The sequence below is a fragment of the Anomaloglossus baeobatrachus genome, chromosome 5 (assembly GCF_048569485.1).
Source record: "Anomaloglossus baeobatrachus isolate aAnoBae1 chromosome 5, aAnoBae1.hap1, whole genome shotgun sequence".
Classification (NCBI taxonomy): Eukaryota; Metazoa; Chordata; class Amphibia; order Anura; family Aromobatidae; genus Anomaloglossus; species Anomaloglossus baeobatrachus.
Genome location: NC_134357.1, coordinates 277040380 through 277065971, shown reverse-complemented (window position 1 = coordinate 277065971; position 25592 = coordinate 277040380). Strand labels below are relative to the sequence as shown.

Below are 25592 nucleotides of genomic sequence, written 5' to 3'. Positions count from 1 at the left end.
GTGATTGGCTGTTCAAATCTGAACCGCCAACCACATCGATCGCACTAATTTCGGCAAAAATAATGCCCGAATTAGTGCGATCCTGTGAGATCCAGCTATGAGATGCCGCAGCTGCAGCAGCATATCATAGGTGGACCTCAAACATGCCGCCCCCAGCCCCTGCAGCACTGATTGGAGCGATCGTGCTATGACGCACAATTGCTCCAATCAGTGTGCAGTGGGGCGGTCTGATCTGCCGGTGGCCGCCCTCCCCAGGCCTGTGCTGGCCTGCGAGCCCTCCCCCAACATGGCTGCAGCGTGCAGTGGCTGGTACTTGTGGTACCACGCCACCGCTGCTGCCGCCGCCGCCGCCTCTGATGTCTCCGCCGCTGCAGCTCTAATGGTAAGTATTCCGCTCCCTGCGCGCTCCCGTGAAGGCCCCTGCGCGCTCCCGTGAAGGCCCCTGCCCGTGCCCCCCCCGATCTGCCCCCCTACGCCCCGATCTGCCCCCCTACGCCCCGATCTGCCCCCCCCGGCATCCCGATCTGCTACCACCGCTGCTGCTGAGGTCACCGCTGCTGCTGCAAAGTGAGTACTGTGCTCACTTTGCAGCCCGTGCGCGCTCCCGTGGTGCCCCTGCGCGCTGCCGTGATAGCCCCTGCCGTGCCCCCCCCCGCGATCTGCTCCCCCCAACCCCCCCCCCCCCCCCCCGACATCCCGATCCGCTCCCCCCGCGATCTGACTGCCTCCCCCATTATTTCTATTCTGCTTCTGCAGCTCCCTCTCCGGTCTCCCCCTCTGCTCTCCCCCCCCTCCCCCTCTGCTCTCCCCCCCCTCCCCCTCTGCTCTCACCCCCCCCCCCCCTCTGCTCTCACCCCCCCCTCTCCCCCTCTGCTCTCCCCCGACGTCCTCTTACCTGTCTTCACCGGCCTGATCACATCTGCGTCCATCGCTGGGTCCTTCCTGGGCATTCTGCTGATCTGCCTGCTGCTCCTGTAAAGCTGTCCATCTCTCTGCCATCTGTTCCTCTGCAGCTCTTCTGGTCAGTGATCCTCCTGCTAGTCCTCTGGGTACTGTGAGTATAACTTTTTTTTTTTTTCCGTATCCCCTGTCAATTTTTACACCTCATCCGTCCGTGCGTCCCGCCAAGCGCTGATCAGGGATGCAGATAACGGATCGGCATCCATGGTCAATTTTTGGCGTGACTTTTTTTTCCGTATTCACGACGCTTTTTGTATCGCATCCGTCCGTGCGTCCCGCCAAGCGCTGATCAGGGATGCAGATAACGGATCGGCATCCATGGTCAATTTTTGGCGTGACTTTTTTTTCCGTATTCACGACGCTTTTTGTATCGCATCGGTCCGTGCGTCCCGCCGAGCGCTGATCAGGGATGCAGATAACGGATCGGCATCCATGGTCAATTTTTGGCGTGACTTTTTTTTCCGTATCTCCGACGCTTTTTGTATCGCATCCGTCCGTGCGTCCCGCCAAGCGCTGATCAGGGATGCACATAACGGATCGGCATCCATGGTCAATTTTTGGCGTGACTTTTTTCCGTATTCACGACGCTTTTTGTATCGCATCCGTCCGTGCGTCCCGCCAAGCGCTGATCAGGGATGCACAGAACGGATCGGCATCCCTGCTCAATTTTTGGCGTGACTTTTTTCCGTATTTGCGACGCTTTTTGTATCGCATCCGTCCGTGCGTCCCGCCAAGCGCTGATCAGGGATGCACATAACGTATCTGCATCCATGGTCAATTTTTGGCGTGACTTTTTTTTTTTACGTATCCCCGACGCTTTTTTTTATCGCATCCGACCGTGCGTCCTGCAGCGGCCGATCAGTGCACTGCGTCTGTGCGTTTGAAAAGTCAAATGGCGCTCCTTCTCTTCTGAGCCCCGCCATGCGCTCAAACAATTACTTTCCACCACATATGAGGTATCTGCGTACTCAGGAGAAATTGCACAATACGTTTTATGGTGCATTTTTTCCTGATAGCCTTGTGAAAAAAAAAGCTACCTAGTTGAAGCAACCGTTTTGTGGTAAAAAAAAAATTTTTCTTTTCACGGCTCAACGCTATAAACTTCTGTGAAGCCCCCAGGTGTTCAAAGTGCTCACCAAACATCTAGAAAAATTATTTGAGGGCTCTAGTTTCCAAAATGGTGTCACTTGTGGGGGAGCTCCACTGTTTAGGCACCATAGGGGGTCTCCAAACGTGACATGGCGTCCGCTAATGATTCCAACCAATTTTGCTGTCAAATGGCGCTCCTTCTCTTCTGAGCCCCGCCATGCGCCCAAACAATTACTTTCCACCACATATGAGGTATCTGCGTACTCAGGAGAAAATGCACAATACATTTTATGGTGCATTTTTTCCTGTTACCCTTGTGAAAAAAAAAGCTACCTAGTTGAAGCAACCGTTTTGTGGTAAAAAAAATTTTTTTTCTTTTCACGGCTCAACGCTATAAACTTTTGTGAAGCCCCCAGGGGTTCAAAGTGCTCACCAAACATCTAGAAAAATTATTTGAGGCCTCTAGTTTCCAAAATGGGGTCACTTGTGGGGGAGCTCCATTGTTTAGGCACCTCAGGGGGTCTTCAAACCCGACATGGCGTCCGCTAACAGGTGCAGCTAATTTTGCACTCAAAATTTCAAATGGCGCTCCTTGCCTTCCGAGCACTGCTGTGTGTCCAAACATTTGATTTCCACCACATATGAGGTATCTGCGTACTCAGGAGAAAATGCACAATACATTTTATGGTGCATTTTTTCCTGTTACCCTTGTGAAAAAAAAAGCTACCTAGTTGAAGCAACCGTTTTGTGGTAAAAAAAAATTTTTTTCTTTTCACGGCTCAACGCTATAAACTTTTGTGAAGCCCCCAGGTGTTCAAAGTGCTCACCAAACATCTAGAAAAATTATTTGAGGCCTCTAGTTTCCAAAATGGGGTCACTTGTGGGGGAGCTCCATTGTTTAGGCACCTCAGGGGGTCTTCAAACCCGACATGGCGTCCGCTAACAGGTGCAGCTAATTTTGCACTCAAAAATTCAAATGGCGCTCCTTGCCTTCCGAGCACTGCTGTGTGTCCAAACATTTGATTTCCACCACATATGAGGTATCTGCGTACTCAGGAGAAAATGCACAATACATTTTATGGTGCATTTTTTCCTGTTACCCTTGTGAAAAAAAAAGCTACCTAGTTGAAGCAACCGTTTTGTGGTAAAAAAAATTTTTTTTCTTTTCACGGCTCAACGCTATAAACTTTTGTGAAGCCCCCAGGGGTTCAAAGTGCTCACCAAACATCTAGAAAAATTATTTGAGGCCTCTAGTTTCCAAAATGGGGTCACTTATGGGGGAGCTCCATTGTTTAGGCACCTCAGGGGGTCTTCAAACCCGACATGGCGTCCGCTAATGAGTGCAGCTAATTTTGCGTTCAAAAATTCAAATGGCGCTCCTTCCCTTCCGAGCTCTGCCGTGCGCCCAAACAATTGATTTTTACCACATATGGGGTATCAGCGTACTCAGGAGAAAATGCATAATAAATTGTAGGGTGCACTTTCTCTTTTCTCCCTTGTAAAAATGAAAATTTTATGGCTAAAGTAACATTTTTGTGTTAAAAAGTAAAATTTTCATTTTCTTCAGCGCTCTATTGGGAGACCCAGACGATTGGGGTATAGCTACTGCCCTCTGGAGGCCACACAAAGCACTACATTAAAAGTGCAAGGCCCCTCCCCCTCTGGCTATACCCCCCCGTGGTATCACGGGTTCTCCAGTTTTAGCTTTGTGTGCGAAGGAGGTCAGACATTCCATGCATAGCTCCACAGATTTTAGTCAGCAGCAGCTGCTGACTGTTTCGGATGGAAGAAAAGAGGACACATATAGTGTCCCCAGCATGCTCCCTTCTCACCCCTGGATGGTGTTGTAAGGTTGAGGTACCTATTGCTGGTACAGGGCTGGAGCCTGACATGCTGTTTTCCTTCCACATCCCCTGGTAGGGCTCTGTGGAAGTGGGATCCTGCCGGCCTCTCAGCTCTGATGCCGGGCTCCATCCACAGACCCATTAGAACCTGATGGATTCGGAGCAGGAGTACGATCAGGGACAGGCCCTGCATCATACAGGTACTCTGTGTCCCCGGCAGGCACAGACACACTCCGGGCTGGCTGGGTGTTGTAGTGCGCCGGGGACCGCAATGTTGGAGTTAGTGTCCCTACAGATTACTGGGGGATTGTTTGTGTTTGGGAACGCAGCGCCGACCCCCTCTGGACCGGGCGGCGCTGCTGTGACTTGTGGTGCGCCGGGGATCCGCCGTCCGCGCTTTTACGGCGGCGGCGGTTATAAATTTAGTCCCCGGCTTTTTGGGCCTAGGACGCCGGCAGCTCCGTTTCGTTCCCGCCCCCACCCTGTCATTCAGGGTAGGGGAGAGACGCTGTTCGCTAGCAGCGACGAGGGCTGGAGCCTGTTTTACATGCTCCAGCCCTCTCACTTGGCACAGAGGGAAGCAGGCTTCCCGCTCTTGGCCAGGAACGCCCAGGGCCCGCCCCCCTTCCTCTCTCGAGACGCCGGCAGCCATTACATGCATGCCTGGCTGGAGGAAGGACGCAAGGCTCTGGGAGACCTGGACTAGGGGCTATCTGGCGACCACACACCCGCTTTTTAAGCGGGCGGTAAGCGATTTTTCTGTGCTGGTCCCTCTAGTGCCTCACTGTGTATCAGTGTACTGGGTACAGATATATAGTTATTGTATTACTTGCACTGTGAGGTGCGCTTCTGGCTGCATATCCCAGATCGCTCTGTGGAAGCAGCAACATGTCATCCTCAAAACGCAAGGCGGCCAAGGCAAAAAGGGCTGTGTATACTGCGTGTGCTGCATGTGGGGCTAATCTACCAGCAGGCTCCGATGACCCCCATTGTGTGCAATGCTCCGACCCGGTGCTGCTTCGCCAACCGGAGTCAGGAGAGGTAGCGACCCAGGCTGAGACGCTTGTAAGTTCTGCCCCGGTGACAGGGACAGACTTTGCAGTTTTTGCAGATAATATGTCTGTATCTATGGCAAAAATCCTTGAGACCTTGCAATCTATGCATGGGGCGCAGTCTCTGGGCACGGCGAGGCCTCTGTCCTCAGGTCCCCCTTACTTGGAATGTATCCAGCCCACAGGGGGGTCCCCGGCTTCTCAGGCCGAGGATTATGACTCAGATGATGGCCCCAGCCACCCTAAGCGAGCTCGCTGGGAAAGACCCTCGACGTCTTCACACTGCTCAGGGTCTCAGCGCAATCAGTCTCCCTGTGATGTGTCTGATGAGAGTGATCAGGAATCCACTCCTGGAACCCCTCTCAACCTGGATACCCCGGATGGGGATGCCATGGTAAACGACCTTATCTCAGCCATCAATAGGCTGTTGGATATTTCTCCCCCAGCCCCTTCAGCAGAAGAGGCGGCTGCGGAGCAGGAAAAGTTTCGTTTCCTTTATCCCAAGCGTAAATTGAGTGCTTTGTTAGATCACTCTGACTTCAGAGAATCAATCCAGAAGCACGACGCTCACCCAGAAAGGCGTTTCTCTAAACGATCTAAAGATACGCGTTTCCCTTTCCCCCCTGAGGTGGTCAAGCGCTGGACACAGTGTCCAAAGGTAGACCCCCCGATTTCCAAACTTGCAGCTAGATCCATAGTTGCAGTGGAGGATGGCGCTTCACTTAAAGATGCCAATGACAGACAGATGGACCTTTGGTTAAAATCTGTCTATGAAGCTATAGGCGCGTCGTTTGCTCCGGCATTCGCAGCCGTATGGGCACTCCAGGCTATTTCAGCTGGCTTAGCAAAAGTGGATGCTATCATGCATCCAGCAGTGCCGCAAGTGGCGCACCTTACCACGCAGATGTCGGCGTTTGCGTCTTACGCTATCAATGCGGTCCTAGAATCTACCAGTCGCACCTCAATGGCGTCCGCCAATTCGGTAGTTTTGCGCAGAGCCTTGTGGTTAAAGGACTGGAAAGCAGATGCTGGTTCCAAAAAATGTTTAACCAGTTTGCCTTTGTCTAGAGAGAGACTGTTTGGCGAGCCATTGGCTGACATCATTAAGCAGTCCAAGGGTAAAGACTCCTCTTTACCACAACCCAGAACATCCAAACCTCAGCAGAAAAAGTGGCAGCAGAGGTTTCAGTCCTTTCGAGGTTCGGGCAAGACACCATTTACCTCGTCCAAAGGGACTCAGAGGACGCAAAGAAACTCAGATTCGTGGCGGACTCACACACGCCCCAAGAAAGCAAATGGAGGTACCGCTTCCAAAGCGGCTACCTCATGACTTCCAGCCCCCCCCCTCCGCATCGCCGGTCGGGGGCAGGCTCTCCCGCTTTTCCGGCATTTGGATGTCACAGGTCAAAGACCGGTGGGTGACGGACATTTTGTCTCGCGGGTACAGAATCGAGTTCAATTCTCGTCCTCCAGCTCGGTTCTTCAGAACCTCCCCACATCCAGACCGAGCAGATGCTCTGCTGCAGGCGGTGGATTCCCTAAAAGCGGAAGGAGTGGTTATCCCAGTCCCTCCTCAGGAACAAGGGCAAGGGTTTTACTCCAATCTCTTTGTGGTTCCAAAAAAGGACGGCTCGTTCCGTCCTGTTCTGGACCTAAAACGGCTCAACAAACATGTGCACGCCAGGAGGTTCCGGATGGAAACCCTCCGCTCTGTCATTGCCTCAATGTCCAGAGGAGACTTCCTTGCCTCAATAGACATCAAAGATGCTTATCTCCACGTGCCAATTGCTACAGAACATCAACGTTTTCTACGTTTTGTGATAGGAGACGACCATTTTCAGTTCGTAGCTCTTCCATTTGGTCTGGCGACAGCCCCACGGGTCTTCACCAAGGTCATGGCGGCGGTGGTAGCAGTCTTGCACTCTCAGGGACACTCGGTGATCCCTTACCTAGACGACTTATTGGTCAAAGCTCCCTCTCAGGAGGCATGTCAGCACAGCCTGAATGCTACGCTGGAGACTCTACAGTCTTTCGGATGGATCATCAACTTTCCAAAGTCGATCCTATCACCGACTCAGTCACTAACGTATCTTGGCATGGAGTTTCATACTCTAGCAGCGATAGTGAAGCTTCCGCTGGACAAGCAGCGGTCACTGCAGACAGGGGTACAATCTCTTCTGCAGGGCCAGTTGCATCCCTTGCGGCGCCTCATGCATTTCCTAGGGAAGATGGTGGCAGCCATGGAAGCAGTTCCCTTTGCGCAGTTTCATCTGCGCCCACTTCAATGGGACATTCTCCGCCAATGGGACGGGAAGTCAACGTCCCTGGACAGGAAAGTCTCGCTTTCCCAGACGGCCAGGGACTCTCTACAATGGTGGCTCCTTCCCACCTCATTATCTCAGGGAAGATCCTTTCTGCCCCCATCCTGGGCAGTAGTTACGACAGATGCGAGTCTGTCAGGGTGGGGAGCAGTATTTCTCCACCACAGGGCTCAGGGGACGTGGACTCCGCAGGAGTCCACCCTTCAGATCAATGTTCTGGAAATCAGAGCAGTGTATCTTGCCCTACTGGCCTTCCAGCAGTGGCTGGAAGGAAAGCAGATCCGAATCCAATCGGACAACTCCACAGCGGTGGCATACATCAACCACCAAGGAGGGACGCGCAGTCGGCAAGCCTTCCAAGAAGTCCGGCGCATTCTAATGTGGGTGGAGGACAGAGCATCCACCATATCCGCGGTTCACATCCCAGGCGTAGAAAACTGGGAAGCAGACTTCCTCAGTCGCCAGGGCATGGACGCAGGGGAATGGTCCCTTCACCCGGACGTGTTTCAGGAAATCTGTCGCCGCTGGGGAGTGCCGGACGTCGACCTAATGGCATCCCGGCACAACAACAAGGTCCCGGCATTCATGGCGAGGTCGCGCGATCAAAGAGCTCTGGCGGCAGACGCCTTGGTTCAAGATTGGTCGCAGTTTCAGCTCCCTTACGTGTTTCCGCCTCTGGCGCTCTTGCCCAGAGTGCTACGCAAGATCAGATCCGAGTGCAGCCGCATCATACTCGTCGCTCCAAACTGGCCGAGGAGGTCGTGGTATCCGGATCTGTGGCATCTCACGATCGGTCGACCGTGGTCACTGCCAGACCGACCAGACTTACTGTCCCAAGGGCCGTTTTTCCATCAGAATTCTGCGGCCCTGAACCTGACTGTGTGGCCATTGAGTCCTGGATCCTAGCATCTGCAGGATTATCTCAAGGAGTGATTGCCACAATGAGACAAGCTAGAAAGTCGAATTCTGCTAAGATCTACCACAGAACGTGGAAGATTTTCTTATCCTGGTGCTTGGCCCAGGGAGTGTCTCCCTGGCCATTTGCATTACCCAAGTTTCTTTCTTTCCTGCAATCGGGGTTAGAAAAGGGCTTGTCGCTCAGCTCCCTTAAAGGGCAAGTTTCGGCACTATCCGTGTTTTTTCAGAAGCGTCTAGCACGTCTTCCTAAGGTGCGCACGTTCCTGCAGGGGGTCTGTCATATTGTGCCCCCGTACAAGCGACCGTTAGATCCATGGGATCTGAACAGGGTACTAGTTGCTCTCCAGAAGCCGCCCTTCGAGCCTCTGAAGGAAGTTTCCTTTTCTCGGCTGTCGCAGAAAGTGGCGTTTCTTGTTGCCATCACATCGCTTCGGCGAGTGTCTGAGCTGGCAGCTCTGTCATCCAAGGCTCCCTTCCTGGTGTTCCACCAGGACAAGGTTGTGCTGCGCCCCATTCCGGAGTTTCTTCCTAAGGTCGTATCCTCTTTTCATCTTAATCAGGATATTTCCTTGCCTTCTTTTTGTCCTCATCCGGTTCACCGGTATGAAAAGGACTTACGTTTGCTAGATCTGGTGAGAGCACTCAGAATCTACATTTCCCGCACGGCGCCCATACGCCGTTCCGATGCACTTTTTGTCCTTGTCGCTGGTCCGCGCAAGGGGTTGCAGGCTTCTAAAGCCACCCTGGCTCGATGGATCAAAGAACCAATTCTTGAAGCCTACCGTTCTGCGGGGCTTCCGGTTCCTTCAGGGCTAAAAGCCCACTCAACCAGAGCCGTGGGTGCGTCCTGGGCATTACGTCACCAGGCTTCGGCTCAACAGGTGTGCCAGGCAGCTACCTGGTCCAGTCTGCACACTTTCACCAAGCATTATCAGGTGCATACCTATGCTTCGGCGGATGCCAGCTTAGGTAGAAGAGTCCTGCAGGCGGCAGTGACACCCCCATAGGGGAGGGCTGTTTTGCAGCTCTAACATGAGGTATTTCTTTACCCACCCAGGGACAGCTTTTGGACGTCCCAATCGTCTGGGTCTCCCAATAGAGCGCTGAAGAAGAAGGGAATTTTGTTACTTACCGTAAATTCCTTTTCTTCTAGCTCTTATTGGGAGACCCAGCACCCGCCCTGTTGTCCTTCGGGATGTTTTTTTGTTGTTTGCGGGTACACATGTTGTTCATGTTGAACGGTTTTTCAGTTCTCCGATGTTATTCGGAGTTAATTTGTTTAAACCAGTTATTGGCTTCCTCCTTCTTGCTTTGGCACTAAAACTGGAGAACCCGTGATACCACGGGGGGGTATAGCCAGAGGGGGAGGGGCCTTGCACTTTTAATGTAGTGCTTTGTGTGGCCTCCAGAGGGCAGTAGCTATACCCCAATCGTCTGGGTCTCCCAATAAGAGCTAGAAGAAAAGGAATTTACGGTAAGTAACAAAATTCCCTTCTTTTCCTTCCACATTGCTTTGGTTCCTGTGAAGCACCTAAAGGGTTAATAATCTTATTGGATGTGGTTTTGAGCAGTGTGAGGGGTGTAGTTTTTAGAATGGGGTCACTTTTGGGTATTTTCTGTCACCTCGGCCTCTCAAAGTCACTTCAAATGTGATGTGGTCCCTAAAAAAATTATTTTGTAAATTTTGTTGGAAAAATGAGAATTTGCTGATGACCTTTGACCCCTTCTAACTTCCGAACGGAAAAAAAATTTGTTTCGAAAATTGCGCTGATGTAAAGTAGACAAGTGGGAAATGTTATTTAGTAACTATTTAGTGTGACATATCTCTCAGATTTATGGGCATAAATTTTCAAAGTTTGAAATTTGCGAAATTTTCAAAATTTTCGCCAAATTTCCTAAATTTTCACAAATAAACGCAAAAAATATCGGCCTAAATTTACCACTGACATGAAGTACAATATGTCACGAAAAAACAATCTCAGAATCGCCAGGATCCGTTGAAGCGTTCCAGAGTTATAACCTGTCAAAGTGACACTGGTCAGAATTGCAAAAAATGGCCCGGTCATTAGGGTGTTTTAGTGGCCGGGGGTGAAGGGGTTAAACAAAATATTAAAACATTAATACTTTACATTTTTTGTTATTGATTTTTTTTTTTATTTATTTTTTTTAATGACACCTTCCTTTTAATGAGAAGCTATCATAAGAATATCACCTATTGTTTAACCTCTTCCTCATATAAAACATAATAGTACATGTTATGACAGGTCCACATGTATGGGAGCGTCTTAGGCTGCTTTCACACTACATTTTTTTTAGCATGCGTCATGAACTTTTTTTGCTGTAAAAGTGGATCCTGTTTTTACAAAGAAAAACGCATGCAAGCGCAAGTGTTATTTTGCAGGATCCTGTCACTTGAAGTTTATGGGCGGGCATTGAAGTCATGTGATCGGGAGTGAGGGGAACTGAACGTGATAGACTGGGAGCCGGCATCTGAAAGCTGCAGACGCTGGTAACCAAGGTAAACATCGGGTAACTAAGCGAAGCGCTTTGGTTACGAGCGTCCGCAGCTGCTAGGAGCCAGGCTGCCTGCTCCCTGCACACGTAACCAAGGTAAACATCGGGTAACTAAGCGAAGCGCTTTGCTTGGTTACCCGATATTTACCTTGGTTACGAGCGTCCGCCGCTCTCAGGCGGGGGATAGACAGAGGAGAAAGGGAGAGGGAGAGAGAGACTGATCACGCCAGGCTGGTTTCTGGGTATGCTTAGTAGAGCAAGCAGGATCCTGTCTATCAGCATGCCACCGTTCACATGCGTTTGCATGCAGTATAGTCAGGATCCAGCGAAAAACAGTATTTGGACGCAGCCCAAAAACGCTACAAGTAGCGTTTTTGAAAAAAGTTAAACTGCAAGTCGCTGGATGCTCACTATAACGCACGCAAACGCAGGTGAACGCGAGTCCATTGCAAATGCATTGAAATAAAAACGCATTTGCACTGGATCAGTTTTTGCGTTAAAAAACACGTTCATGACGCATGTTAACAAAATGTAGTGTGAAAGCAGCCTAATGGTGCGCTATGCCAAGCCAATGCTGGCTGTAACTACAGCAGGGTGCTCCAAATGCAGCAGCACAACATTGAAGCGTAACTTTAGCTGTCAATCTGTAACAGCAGCATTTAAATGATCACAAGGAGCCAATGGTTATCATTGCAGTTAAGGATCTGCTGAAGACAGTTACTTGGTTTTCATAAAACTTTCATACTCCTTTTTAGACACATGTATTTTTTGCTGACGAAATGCACTGAAAGCACATATGCAGATTTATGAGAAAAATCTGTGAACCAAATGCATATTTAATGCAATGGCAATTGACATGTTGCGAATTTCAAAAACACACCGCAGGTGAGTCTACACTGTGTGTAATACAATCACAGTGGAAGGGAGATTTCTATAAATCCGTTAAATCAAAAACATGCCAAAAACTCATCATGGAAATGTTAGTCCAGCAGCCAGTGTGAAGATCTCAATGTTACTAACTGTAGGGCGAAAGGAATTTGGGAGGAGTAGAGTGGGGGGGGGGAAGAGGGGCATTCAGTAAAGATTATGATATTGGTGAAAAAAAAATCTGCACCCGTCTCCATGAAAATGCAGAGCAGACTGATATCATTTTGCGAGAAAAGATTCCGAATTCCCTAGGCTTTGTTATATAAACCTCTTCTTGTTTTGGTCCTGTGGGTGGGGCTATCAGTGATTGACCTCTTCCTTTGTATAAGAGGGCATACAGGAGTAGCTGTCAGTCACTGATAGGACCGCCTGCTAGGAAATCCCAGAAAGAGTAGAGGATTAAATGATCACATACAAATTATACCAAACTACATGTCCATTTACTCTGCTCCCTGCTTTATATACTTGCAGAGTGGATCGCAGTCTTATGATCATAGGTCTTCATTAATCAACAGGGCATTTTCTAATGCCAGCATCATTATAAAGAAACAGGTTTTTTTTGAGGTTCTCTTCTTTTTTTTATTTATTTTTCTGCGCTGCTTCATTTTTTGGTACAGATTTGACATATTTTATTTGAAAGATCAACAAAAAAAAAATAAAGAATAGAAGAAAAGATTGGAAACTCATAAACTGAGGCAGTCCCTGATTTATGAGCCCTAATTACAAACATCAGATATGAAATAAAATGAATACTCTCCTCAATACCTCTCCGGCCTGTATATAAGTCAGGACTACTGTACAGGCTTCCAGGCCTGGAGGTCACTGCTCATCATAAGGTTGTGCCGCACGTCTTGATCTCACAGCCTTACAAAGCTGTTACCTCTGGGGCCTGGACTTGGCTGGAAGTCCTTGCCTAAAGTGAAGAGGCCGTAGATGCAGTGCACTAACTATGGGGGAAAGGAGAAAGCGGCTTGTGAGCAGCGTGCCAACCAAAGAGGTCAGTGAGGAGGTTTTTTTTGTTTACTTTTTGCCATCCGTGTTCCAACTTGCATGCAAATTTTAGTTAGGCTACTTTCACACTTGCGTTGTTTTCCTTCAGTTGCAATCCGCTGTTTTGGAAAACAGCGGAATCCGTTAACTAATTCCTCTGCTTCCCATAGACTTGTATGGACGACGGCTTACGAGTGATGGACTTGCGTTGCTTCCGCCGGGCGACGCTGCGTTGCTTCCACCGTGCGGAAGGAACGCAGCATGTAACGTTTTTTGAGCAGCGCAATCCGTAGGATTTCGCTGCGCATGCTCCCTCTGGCTCCCTGCACACGTAACCAGGGTACACATTGGGTTACTAAGCAATGTGCTTTGCCTAGTTACCCTATATTTACACTGGCTACGGGTGCAAGGAGCTAGCGCTAAGCGGTGTACGCTGGTAACCAAGGTAAATATCGGGTAACCAAGCAAAGTGCTTTGCTTAGTTACCCGATATTTACCCTGGCTACGTGTGCAGGGAGCCCGACACTTCCCCGCTCGGCTCCTCCCCCTCCCGCAGTCCGCATGTACACACACACACACTCACCTGTCCCCAGCCATGCAGTCCCCGCGGCACTGACGTCCTCAGTGCCATGGCCCTGCTCGGCTCCACCCACCCCGCACTCCGCCCCCGCACACATTCTTGGTGGCTGAACGATCAGCTGATCACCCGGTGACCGGCTGCTGTCAGCAATCAGCTGATCGTTCACAATAGTCTGCCGCAGGTAAAACTGTAAAGAAGAAAAAAAAAGACTCCATTGTTTTGTACGATCCGTTGCATCCGTTGTGCTACTAAATGCAATACATCCGTTGCATCCATCACATCCGTCACACAACGCAATGCAACAGATGCCGTTCAATGCAAGTGTGAAACTAGCCTTACAAATATACTCCCAGAACCTATGTAGCGGACAGTATGGGCCATTATCACTATAAGATTATTGCACATTTTTCTTCCATATAAAAAACTCTTTTAAATACATAAACTAGTTAAAACAATCCCGTCCCCCATAAACATCTCTTCCTTTTTCATTATGGCATCTCATAATTATAGAGCAGATGTATTTATCCACACAGGGCTAATGAGAGAAAACACCAATCTGACCAAATTAAGCTAGAAAATAAGGGAATTGCCCAGATTTTCAGTTTTCCCATAGTGCCAGCAATATTTTGTTTGTAGCTTTCTTTAAATGCGTTTTTCATGCAGAAACCCTGTCTTTCTGCACTTAAAATCGCACATAGGTTATCGTGATATCAAAACCTCTTTGCTTGAAGTGTAAAATGCGGCAGAGAAATACAGCATTTATGCTACATGCGAGCATATACTGCATCTATCATGTCATAGAAGAGCAAACAGAGCTTTAGGGCTCCTGCACACACTTTATTTCTCTGATGATGATTATATACAGTGGAATAAAGTTTGTGACGCCACCTGTGGTTTTGCGGCTATGTGGGCCGCTGCTGCGCTGCGTGTTCCCCGGGGCAGGTGATGAGGGTGCAGCTGAGGTGTTTTACTCCCCACTGGTAGAGTGAGGCCCCGCAATAACAGTCGTTTACTCACTGTACCGATTCTCAGTTAACAGCCAGATTAGTCCACCGCGGTATGCTGGGATCCTCAGTGATGGGCAACCACCGATCCCGAGTAAGTCCGAGGCCAGTACCGGTTCTCCCTTTTGTTTGCCTTTCCTGGCCATCTCTCTGCGCTGACTTTCACCCTCCTGTCCTGCACCTCCACACACAGTGCCCTGAGCCAGGGGCAGCGGACCAGCAATGGGACTTCTGCCTGTGTGGCTCCCTCCAGGGACCTTAAAGAGATTTCTGCCTGCCTGGCTCCCTGATCCTCTATGGTCCCCTTCCACCAGATTCGTGTGCTGCTTGTGACCCAAAGGTGCGTACAGCCACCCTGGCCTCCGGTGTTACTAGGAAGTCCTGAAGTATCGTCCTAGCCTTGAGACCGGGACCCCGTTTGCGACCAATCCCTTAACTTTGAGCTACTGTCTGTGAAACGTGACTAAAGGGGTATCTGGCACACTTCCCCTAAGTCACTGGGATCCTTTCTTCTTTCTCCTCAGAGTTTAGCAGGACCCCGGGGCCCTCACCCCTAGTCGATCTCCTCCTGACTGACTGACTCTGTCAACAGTCAACTGTCACCTTTCAAACTTCGCTCCGCCAATTTTACCTCAGACTGCTCACCCACTAAGCTCCACCCCCTTGATGGTTCTAGAGACCGTGCACAGGGCTTAAGTGCCATAACCAGATTACTGGTCGCTATGCATTAATGGGACCTGCCCCGGCCGTGATCTAATGTGTGAGCTAATAATTGGGTGTCTGCAGCTTTTTGGTGCGTGAATCGATAGATGGCCTCTTTCTTATCCAGAATGGGGCACCACACCTCTGGCTGAGGTGCAGTACCTCTGTAGCGATGGCAGCCTCAGGGGCGCCACACTATCACTTTTTAAAATAAATGATCATGTGTGTTTTATGAAGCTATGTGCAGGCAGCCATATTTTCTCCCATCCAAGAGAATCTGGCCAGTTATGCAATTCACACTCTGATCAGACTCTTTGTGAGTATAATGTGATCCAACAGGAGAAGGTAAAGAAAAAAAAAAGTCTCCACCTTCTCCATTGTGTCAGTCTTGTGAAAATCTGACTGCACTCCTATGTCATCCCAGTGCAATCTGTTTTCAACAGGCCCATTGATTAGTATGGCTGAGTGCAATCTGATAATGAGATCAAACTCTGGCGTGCTGTGATTTTATTTAATTTATTTTTTTCCCCTTAAATCAGACTTCAGGACTGCCTCATTGAATAATATTGGTCCGAGTGTGATCTGATGTTGTCAGATCGCACTTGGACTGGGAATACAGCCATCTGCATGAGCCATTATGGTAACCTGTATTCTGCATTTGTCACCTGTTTTCTCTTATGTAGGCTGTATCTCTAATTTGAGGTTGACTCTGAGCTGGTAGGAGACTAGCTGCTAGAATATCTCCCATACACTAAAGGCACAGAAATGGTTATTGCTGCTGTACCTGAGCAGTATAGCTGTGAATCCAGCCCTGGGATAAGCTCTGTGATATCTGCACCCTCTGTTTCTCTGCCTCTCCCTCTCTCTCCTCTGTAGACTCGATCTCTAGTTTGGAGTTGACTCTGAGCTGGTAGGAGACTAGCTGCTAGAATATCTCCCATACACTAAAGGCACAGAAATGGTTATTGCTGCTGTACCTGAGCAGTATAGCTGTGAATCCAGCCCTGGGATAAGCTCTGTGATATCTGCACCCTCTGTTTCTCTGCCTCTCCCTCTCTCTCCTCTGTAGACTCGATCTCTAGTTTGGAGTTGACTCTGAGCTGGTAGGAGACTAGCTGCTAGAATATCTCCCATACACTAAAGGCACAGAAATGGTTATTGCTGCTGTACCTGAGCAGTATAGCTGTGAATCCAGCCCTGGGATAAGCTCTGTGATATCTGCACCCTCTGTTTCTCTGCCTCTCCCTCTCTCTCCTCTGTAGACTCGATCTCTAGTTTGGAGTTGACTCTGAGCTGGTAGGAGACTAGCTGCTAGAATATCTCCCATACACTAAAGGCACAGAAATGGTTATTGCTGCTGTACCTGAGCAGTATAGCTGTGAATCCAGCCCTGGGATAAGCTCTGTGATATCTGCACCCTCTGTTTCTCTGCCTCTCCCTCTCCTTCTTTCTCCTCTGTAGACTCAATCTCTAGTTTGGAGTTGACTCTGAGCTGGTAGGAGACTAGCTGCTAGAATATCTCCCATACACTAAAGGCACAGAAATGGTTATTGCTGCAGTACCTGAGCAGTATAGCTGTGAATCCAGCACTGGGATAAGCTCTGTGATATCTGTACATTGTCTCTCTGTCTCACCTTCTGCTGCTTTCTCCTCCTCCACGTAGGCTGCGTAACTTGACTCCTCACTTTGCTGGTGTAATGATTTAAACAGTGTTTTTCCACAGTAAATTGAATTTAGAAGATTGGGGAGAGGAGGAGGCACGTAAGGCCACGTGCACACGTGAGTTTTTTGCCTCCGGAATGGGTAAAAAATACAAAAGTGGTGCCTGTGTTTCTATGTTACTTTTCCTCTGATTGTTCACTCCTGGTTTTGGCTTCTAAATGCTAAGATAAAAAACTCACCAAATACTCAATGTGTGCACATGGCCTCAGTGAAGAAGGAAGCAGATTTCTTTGATAGATTACAAAGCTTCTTAAAATCTATAGTACAAGTTAATATATGTAAAGTTTGTTGAAATGACAGTAACCGTTTAAAGAGAATCGGTCACCAAGTTTTTGCTCTCCCATCTGAGAGTAGCATAATGTAGAGACAGAGACCCTGATTTCAGCGATGTGTCACTTACTGAGCTGTTTGCTGTCATTTTCATAAAATCAATTTTTTCTCTGCTTCATATCTAACAGTTATATAGAGCTCATGAATATGCTGGACTACCTGCAGCACATCAAGTAGTCCTGTAATGAAAATCTGATTGTATCAAAACTACACTAAGCAGCTCAGTAAGTGACACATAGCTGAAAATCAGGATCTCTACCCCTACATTTTGCTGCTCTCAGATTAATTGGCAAAAACCTGGTGACAGATTCTCTAGAAGGCCAATATTTTCAATATAATCATTCAGCACTAGACTAACATAAAGGCATTATGCCTTTAAAATGAAGCTTCTTCCAGCAGTCATCTATCATTGCGAGCATTACATGTTACTGATTTAAATACATTGGCAATCATGTACACAGGTAATCACAAGTCCCTGGATAACCTCCGCACACCAGAGAGTGTCGACCTGTCAGCAAGACTGCTACTGATTACACATTAGTGACAAGGCTATAAAGTCTAAGGTTGAATGTTTCTGGGTTTGTGAATCCGTCACACCGCTCTCCTGAGATATTATGTATGCGCAGTAGAGCGAGACACTTACTGTACATGACTCCAGGACACAGTGTGTACACAGCTTGTAAAGCCTCATAAATCTATAAATAAATAGTTTGTGTCTTATTTGTCTTTCTTAGGCCAAGAAGATGGTGGAGTCTCTTCCGCATGAACTCAAGGTTAATGTGGCTAAGGAGGAAGCCGAGAAGATGAAGGCTGCCCTGGAGGCTGCAGGAGGGAAGGTCGTGCTTGAGTGAAGCACGCGGACTCTTTAAGACAGTTAATACGAGTCATCATTTCGGGTTTACCTCCGGATTCCGCGGACTCCAAAGACCCGGATGTGGCTTACCAAGGACATAGTGTGTGTTCTTGTGGCCGTCACCTGAAATTATGGGAAAGCAGCTGTAAGGTCTTCAGTCAAGGTTACTGATGGGAACAGCGCCAGTGTATATGGTGTGGATGGGGTGCAGCTTACCCACTTCCCTCCATGTACATTGACCTTTAAAGCATTTCACCAATACTCAATTGTATAATGCTCATTATCTAATCTTGTTTTATACATTAAACTCTTACCTTGAGGCCTCTCCTTCTTTCTCCTCCTTGCAGTGCTTCTATCCTTTCTCTGTGTGTAAATTGGACTAAGTACATAAAGGCAAAATCCACGCTACACTCAAAATGTACAGGTCCATGCATACCAAAGGCAATACATTGTGGACACTCTTATGACTGGCGTCTGTTAGTCCTCTATAAATTCCTATATGTTCTATCATTTTACTGACATTGATTCTCCCTGCCTCAGAGAGCGTGAGGACACCATGTTATCCCTTGGGTATGACAAAAGAGGGGGTGTATTTAACCCCATAACGACGGCCTAACGTCTCAAAACGTCGGAATTGCAGGGTACTTATTCTGTTCCGACGCTTTAAGAGACGCTCTGCCAAAAAAAGCCTGTAGCTCTCCCCAGCATTGGAAAATCTCCAGGATTTCAGTTACCAGGGTAGCTGAGACCCTGGAGATCATGATTCAGGCTGTTTTTTCCGGTCCCCGGACATATGATTACCGGTATACACCGTATACCGATGATCACGTTACAGTAAATGACAGCGCCGGTAAAAAATTATTTCTCTCTCACCTGGCATGAACAAACATCTCTATCTCGTTCCGTTTTCGAGATAAAAATGCTAACTCCGTTGTTTTCCACCAGGTGGCGCTATAGGTGGTTTCATTGCGTAGCGTATGGCTACTTTACTATACCTAGACACCACTTCTATGCCTATAGCTGCCGCCTTTCTCAAGTTAATGGTGGTGGACAGAATATGGGTGGACACACTGTATATGTGTTTGACATCTGTCTGTCTATCCATCCATCCTTCCTAGCTTTTTAGGCTGTGTGCCTGCAATTAGGGTTTGAAGCGTTTTGGACGCTGTGTTTTCACTGCGTCTAAAACGCTGCGTTGTACAGTAGAAGCGCAGTGGGAAGATTTTTAGAAATCCCGTGCCCAGTGTGCTTATTTTCTCCACAGGATAAACTGACATCTGGTGCTGCAGCATGTCAATTTATGCAGCGGAGACGAGTGTTCTCTGCGGAGAGAATAACGCTAAAGTCAGCAGCAACCCGAACCTTGATCGTGGTCGGGGGCAACTGTGTTCTTCTGTGGACAACACTCACATCTGCACAGACTGTGTCGCCGGATCATAGGCACATGGCCTAAAAGTGAGAAATTCGCTGCTAGAGCAACATTTTTGTGATGCCCCTGGGGGTTCAAAATGCTCACTATACCCCTGAATAAAATCTTTGAGGGGTCTAGTTTCCAAATTGGGGGTCACTTGTGGAGGGTTTCTGCTGTATAGGTACCCTAGGGGCTCTGCAAATGCGACATGCTGCCCGCAATTTATTTCAGCTTTTCACAAAATTCAAATAGTGCTCCTTCCATTCCATGCCCTCCCGTTTGTCCAAACAGAGGTTTTTGGCCACATGTGGGGTATCCCTGCGCTCAAAAGAACTTGGACAACAAACTGTGGGGTCCACTTTTTGGTGTTTCCTCTTGAAAAAGCGAGAAATTTGGTGCTACAGCAACATTTTTGTGAAAATATAAAAATGTTCACTATGATGACCTAAGGTTATCAAATTCTGTGAATTAACTGTGTGTTCAAAATGCTCACTATACCACTGGATAAAATCCTAGAGAGGTTTAGTTTCCAGAATAGGGTCACTTGTGGGGGCTCTCCACTGTTTAGGCACCTCAGGAGCTCTCCAAACACGACATGGCGTTCGCTAATGATTCCAGCCAATTCTGCAGTCAAATAGTCTTCCTTCCAAGCCCTGCTGTGCACCCAAACAGTTGATTTCCAGAACATATGAGATATCGGCAAACTCAGGAGAAATTGCACAATACATTTTATGGTGCATTTTTTTTTCCTGATACCCTTGTGAAAAAAAAGCTACCTGGTTGAAGTAACAATTTTGTGGTAAAAAATATATTTTTTTTATTTTCATGTCTCAACATTATAAAATTCTGTAAAGCCCCCGGAGGTTCAAAGTTCTCACCAAACATGCAAATAAATTTCTTGAAGGGTCTAGTTTCCAAAATGGGGTCAGTTGTGGGGGGTTTCTGCTGTTTAGGTACCTTGGGGGCCCTACAAATGGAACATTGTACCCGCAATCTGTTTCAGCCAAATTTGTCCAAACAGAGATTTCTGACCACATGTGGGGTATCGGCGTGCTCAGGAGTAACTGGGGAACAAATATTGTGTTCCATTTTGTTGTTACTTCTTCTAAAAGTGAATAAATTGGCACTAGAGCAACATTTTTAGGTAAAAACAAAATAAATCTATGTATATAATTTTTTTTTTTTTCCCTTTTCATTCCACATTGCTTTAGTTCCTGTGAAGCACCTGAAGGGTTAATAAACTTCTTGAATGGGATTTTGAGTACCTTGATGGGTGAAGTTTTTAGAATGGTGTCACTTTTGGGTATTTTCTTTCACCTAGGCCCCCCAAAGTCACTTCAAATGTGGTGCTCCCTAAAATATGGTTTTGTAAATTTTGTTGAAAAACTGGGAAAATGCTGATGAACTTTGACCCCTTCTAACTTACTAACCCCAAACAATTTTGTTTCAAAAATTGCGCTGATGTAAAGTAGACATGTGGGGAATTTATTTATTAACTCAGATTGGGCCAGGGTTACTAGTGGGGTGCCACATGGGTCTGTATTGGGCCCCCTACTTTTTAATATATTTATTAATGATCTGGTGGATGGCTTACAGAGTAAAATATCGGTATTTGCAGATGATACAAAACTATGTAAGGTAATTAACACAAAGGAGGACAGTTAGCAACTACAGATGGATTTGAGTAAATTGGAGAATTTTGCTGAAAAATGGCAGCTGAGGTGTAAGACAGATAAGTGTAAGGTTATGCACATGGGAAGGAGAAACAGATGCTACGATTACTTACTAAATGGGGAAACTGCTGAGGAAATCAGACATGGAAAAAGACTAAGGCTATGTCCGCACTTTGCGTCGTCCTAGTTGCAGTTCTAAACGCATCCTCTAGCAGAAATTGCTTTTGCCAAAGTTGCTTTTGACCACAAAATCGCGGTAAGTACGTGTGCGTTTTTACTGCGTTTTAGTGCGTTTTACCTGCGTTTCCATTGCTTAAAGTCAGATGCATTTTGATTACAAAGACACTACTAAATAAAGTTTAGACATTCAAACACTATGAAAAAAGGGGAAAAAAATGAAAAAAATATAATTAAATCATAACGAAAATAGTTATATTTAATATCATGATAGCGGTTTCATACTATTTATCGCTAAAATAGCAAAATAATATTTTCAAATCATTTAATTGTCGGACTGTGTGTGTGTAAAGGGACATATTTCATTATTTTGATGTCAGAAACGCATGCGTTTATGTAGTCCAAAACGCATGTTTTCTGCAGCTAAAAAGCATGTAAAACGCTGGAATTTTGATGTTGCTTGCTCTTTACAACTTCTCATTGACTTCAATGTTAGCAAAACGCAGCCCAAATGGCAAAAACAATTGGCAGGCTGCTTCTTTGAACGCATGGTTGATACCCCAAATTATGCAAATTAAACGCAGCGTTTTGAACTGCAAAGTGCGGACAAGAATTCACCATTTTACATAGACTTTGCTGGAAAATCAAAATGCATGCCTTGTGGCATGAAAACGCTGCAGTTTAAAACGCTGCGGAAACTCAGGTAAAAACGCAAAGTGCGGACACAACCTAAGACATAGTGAATAAGAAGATCAATTAGAGTGCCCAGTGTCAGTCAGTAGCCACCAAAGCAAATCGGGTCATGGGATGCATTAGAAGAGGTCTGGGGGCACGAGATGAAAACATCATTCTCCCTCTGTACAAGTCACTCGTCAGACCACACTTGGAGTATTGTGTGCAATTTTGGGCGCCGGTACTCAAAGACATTACTGAACTTGAAAGGGTTCAGAGGTGGGCAACTAAAATAATAAATGGAGTGGGTGCATTACAATACCCAGACAGGTTATCATAATTAGGTCTATTTACTCTAGAAAAGAGAAGACTTAGGGGAGACGTAATAAAAATGTACAAATATATCAGAGGGCAATACAGAGATCTCTCCCATGATCTGTTTGTACCAAAGACTATGCCAAGAACAAGGGGGCATTCTCTTCGATTGGAGGAAAGAAAATTCCTACATCGGCATAGAAGAGGGTTCTTAACGGTAAGAGCAGTGAGGCTCTGGAACTCTCTTCCTGAGGAAGTGGTGATGGCCAACTCACTGAATTTAAGAGAGGAATGGATGCTTTTTTGCCTATGAAGAAAACTGGCTTCTACTCTGTGGGTTTTTGCCGTCCACAGGTTCAACATTGGAGAACAGCTGCACTAAAAATAGGCTGAACTAGATAGACATAAGGTCTTCCTTCTGCCTTAGGCTAAGTTCACACATCCTGTGTTTTCAATCCGTCAGGTCCGTCAGCAACGGATCAGTCATTTCAAGATGTCAACTGATGCAACTGATGTGTTTTTCACAGGATTCCTTTCACAGGAATCCTGTGAAAAAAACGGATCAGTTGCGTCCGTTACATCCGCTGTGCGTCCGTTTTTTGACGGATCAGTCATGATCCGTCTGTGTTTGGGACAGCCCAGTGGGCGTGCCAAGCATGCTGGGCATGCTCAGTAGAGCATGACGGAATCCTGCGCTGGATTCCGTTGTAAGACGGATTACGACGGAATCCAGCACCATAGACATGCATTACAAGCTTGACGGATGGCGACGGATTCCTGCGCGGCGCGTTAATTTTGACGGCCCGAAAAACGTTACATTCTGCGTTGCTCCCCGCTCGGCGGTCAGTCAAAAACGACGGACCGCGACGCAGCGGATGCAACGCAGGGTCATCAGTCGCAATCCGTCGCTAATAGAAGTCTATGGGGAAATACAGGATTCCTGCAAAATATTTTGCAGGTTACCGTAATTCCCCAAGGCGACGGATTGTGACTGATGCAAAACACAGGATGTGTGAACTTAGCCTTAGAAACTGTTACTATGTTGTGTCACAGAACTCTGGTTTAACGGTCTAAAAATTCAAAAGTTGAAAATTGCTAAATTTTCAAAATTTTTGCCAAAATTCTATTTTTTTCATAAATAAACGCAAAAAAGATTGTCCAAAATGTAGTACTAACATGAAGTCCAATATGTAACGAAAAAAACAATCTTAGAATCACCGGGATCCGTTGAAGCGTTCCAGAGTTATAACCTCATAAAGTGACACTGGTCAGAATTGCAAAATTTGGTCTGGTCATGAAGGGGAAAATTAGCTCCGTCACTAAGGGGTTAAATCAGAGTTGTGTATGATTTCTTACTATTTGTATACATAGATATTTAACCCCTTAATGACTCATGACGTACTATGTCCATCATGGGTTTTCTCCCTGTCATCATTCCCTGCACATGTCAGTTTATTTAGTCAGCCGACATGTACCTCTAACAGGCACGGGTGGAGGGATGCTCTGCCATTAGCTGTTAACCTGTTAAATGTTGCAGCAGTATTTAATGAGCGCTGTTCTGACCCCTCTTCGACGCTCCCACAATACGATCGCGGGATGCCTATGGCTCGTCGGGACAGCCATGGGTCAGCTGATGATTCCCTGTGTCTGTTATCTCAGTAATTCTATGACAGCCAGCCCGTGGCCGACGTTCATAGGAGACTGATTTCTTCTATATATAGCAATGCTGGGGCATAGCTGTATATGAAACAAGTGATCACACCATTGCAGGTTCAAGTCCCATAAGGAAACTATTAAATACAGCACAAAGTAGAAAAATTGTTTTAAAAAAAAATGTAAAAGTTCAAATCACCTCGCTTTTTACAACATTAAAAATTAAAAAAAAAATCACATTTGGTATCGCTGCATTCGTAAAGGTCTGATCTATCAAAATAATGTCCAAGAGTTACCCTACCTTTGATGCATTTGGCCGGTTCTCTGGTCTAAAAATGAACTGGCAGAAATCCATGTTGTTACCTCTAAGCACTATGTGATTGAATGTAGGGGATGAATTCTGAAGGCTACGAATAGTATCCCAATTTTAACCCTTAAAAGGGAACCTGTCAGGTCCAATATGCCCCAGAACCATGAGCAGTTCTGGGTGCATATTATATTATATTATATACAAGTGCATCTCAATAAATTAGAATATCACCAACAAGTTAATTTATTACAGTAATTCAATACAAAAAGGGAAACACATATATTATATAGAGTTATTACACACAGAGTGATCTATTTCAAGTGTTTATTTCTGTTAATGTTGATGATTATGGCTTACAGCCAATGAAAACCCAAAAGCCATCTCAGAAAATAGATTATAGAAGACCAACTTAAAAACTGATTTTAAACTCAGAGATGTCCTACTGAAAAGTCTGTACAGTAAATGCACTCAGTAATTAGTTGAGGCTCCTTTTGCATGAATTACTGTATCGATGCGGTGTGGCATGGATGCGATCAGCCTGTGGCATTGCTGAGGTGTTATGGAAGCCCAGGTTGCTTTGATAGCAGCCTTCAGCTCATCTGTATTGTTGGATCTGGTGTCTCATCTTCCTCTGGACAATACCCCATAAATTCTCCATGGGGTTTAGGTCAGGCGAGTTTTCTGGCCAATCAAGCACAGTGATAGTGTGGCTATTAAACTAGGTATTGGTACTTTTTGCAGTGTGGACAAGTGCCAAGTCCTGCTGGAAAATGAAATTTCCATCTCCAAAAAGCTTGTCAGTATAGGGAAACATGAAGTGCTCTAAAATTACCTGGTAGATGGCTGCGCTGACTTTGGTCTTGATAAAACACAGTAAACCTACACCAAGCAGATGACATGGCTCCCCAAACCATCACTGATTGTGGAAACTTCACACTAGACCTCAAGCAGCTTGGATTGTGGCCTTTCCACTCTTCCTCCAGACTCTGGGACCTTGATTTCCAAATGAAATGCAAAATTTACTTTCATCTGAAAACAACACCTTGGACCACTCAGCAACAATCCAGTTCTTTTTCTCCTTGGCCCAGGTAAGACGCTCATGGCATGGTCTATTGGACATGAGTGGTTGACACAAGGAATGCGACGCTTGTAGCCCATGTCCTGGATGCGTCTACTCCTTGTGAATCTCTCCCAAATTTTTGAATGACCTTTCCTTAACAATCCTTTCAAGGCTGCGGTTTTCTCAGTTGCTTGTGCACCTTTTTCTACCACACCTTTTTCCTTCTACTCAAATTTCCAATGATATACTTGGATACAGCACTATGTGAACAGCCAGCTTCTTTAGCAATGACCTTTTGTGGCTTACCCTCCTTGTGGAGTGTGTCAGTGACTGCCTTCTGGACATCTGTCAAGTCAGCGGTCTTCCCCATGATTTTGTAGCCTACTGAACCAGACTAAGGAAGATTTTGCAGGTGTTTTCTCGTAATACAAATGACTTTTGGGTTTTCATTGGCTGTAAGCCATAATCATCAACATTAACAGAAATAAACACTTGAAATAGATCACTCTGTAATG

At 46.7% G+C, this 25592-nt stretch overlaps 1 protein-coding gene across 2 annotated transcripts in view; it reads left to right on the top strand.

Moving 5' to 3' along the window:
- The window catches only part of MRPL12 (mitochondrial ribosomal protein L12), a 28566-nt gene extending 10433 nt beyond the window's left edge, over positions 1-18133 (top strand). For both annotated transcript variants that reach the window (XM_075347456.1, XM_075347455.1), the window contains exon 5: positions 17688-18133. In XM_075347456.1, the coding sequence (XP_075203571.1) occupies positions 17688-17804 (117 nt within the window). In that variant the 3' untranslated portion in view covers positions 17805-18133. The remainder of the gene's footprint in view (positions 1-17687) is intronic.
- Positions 18134-25592: the final 7459 nt, after the last annotated feature.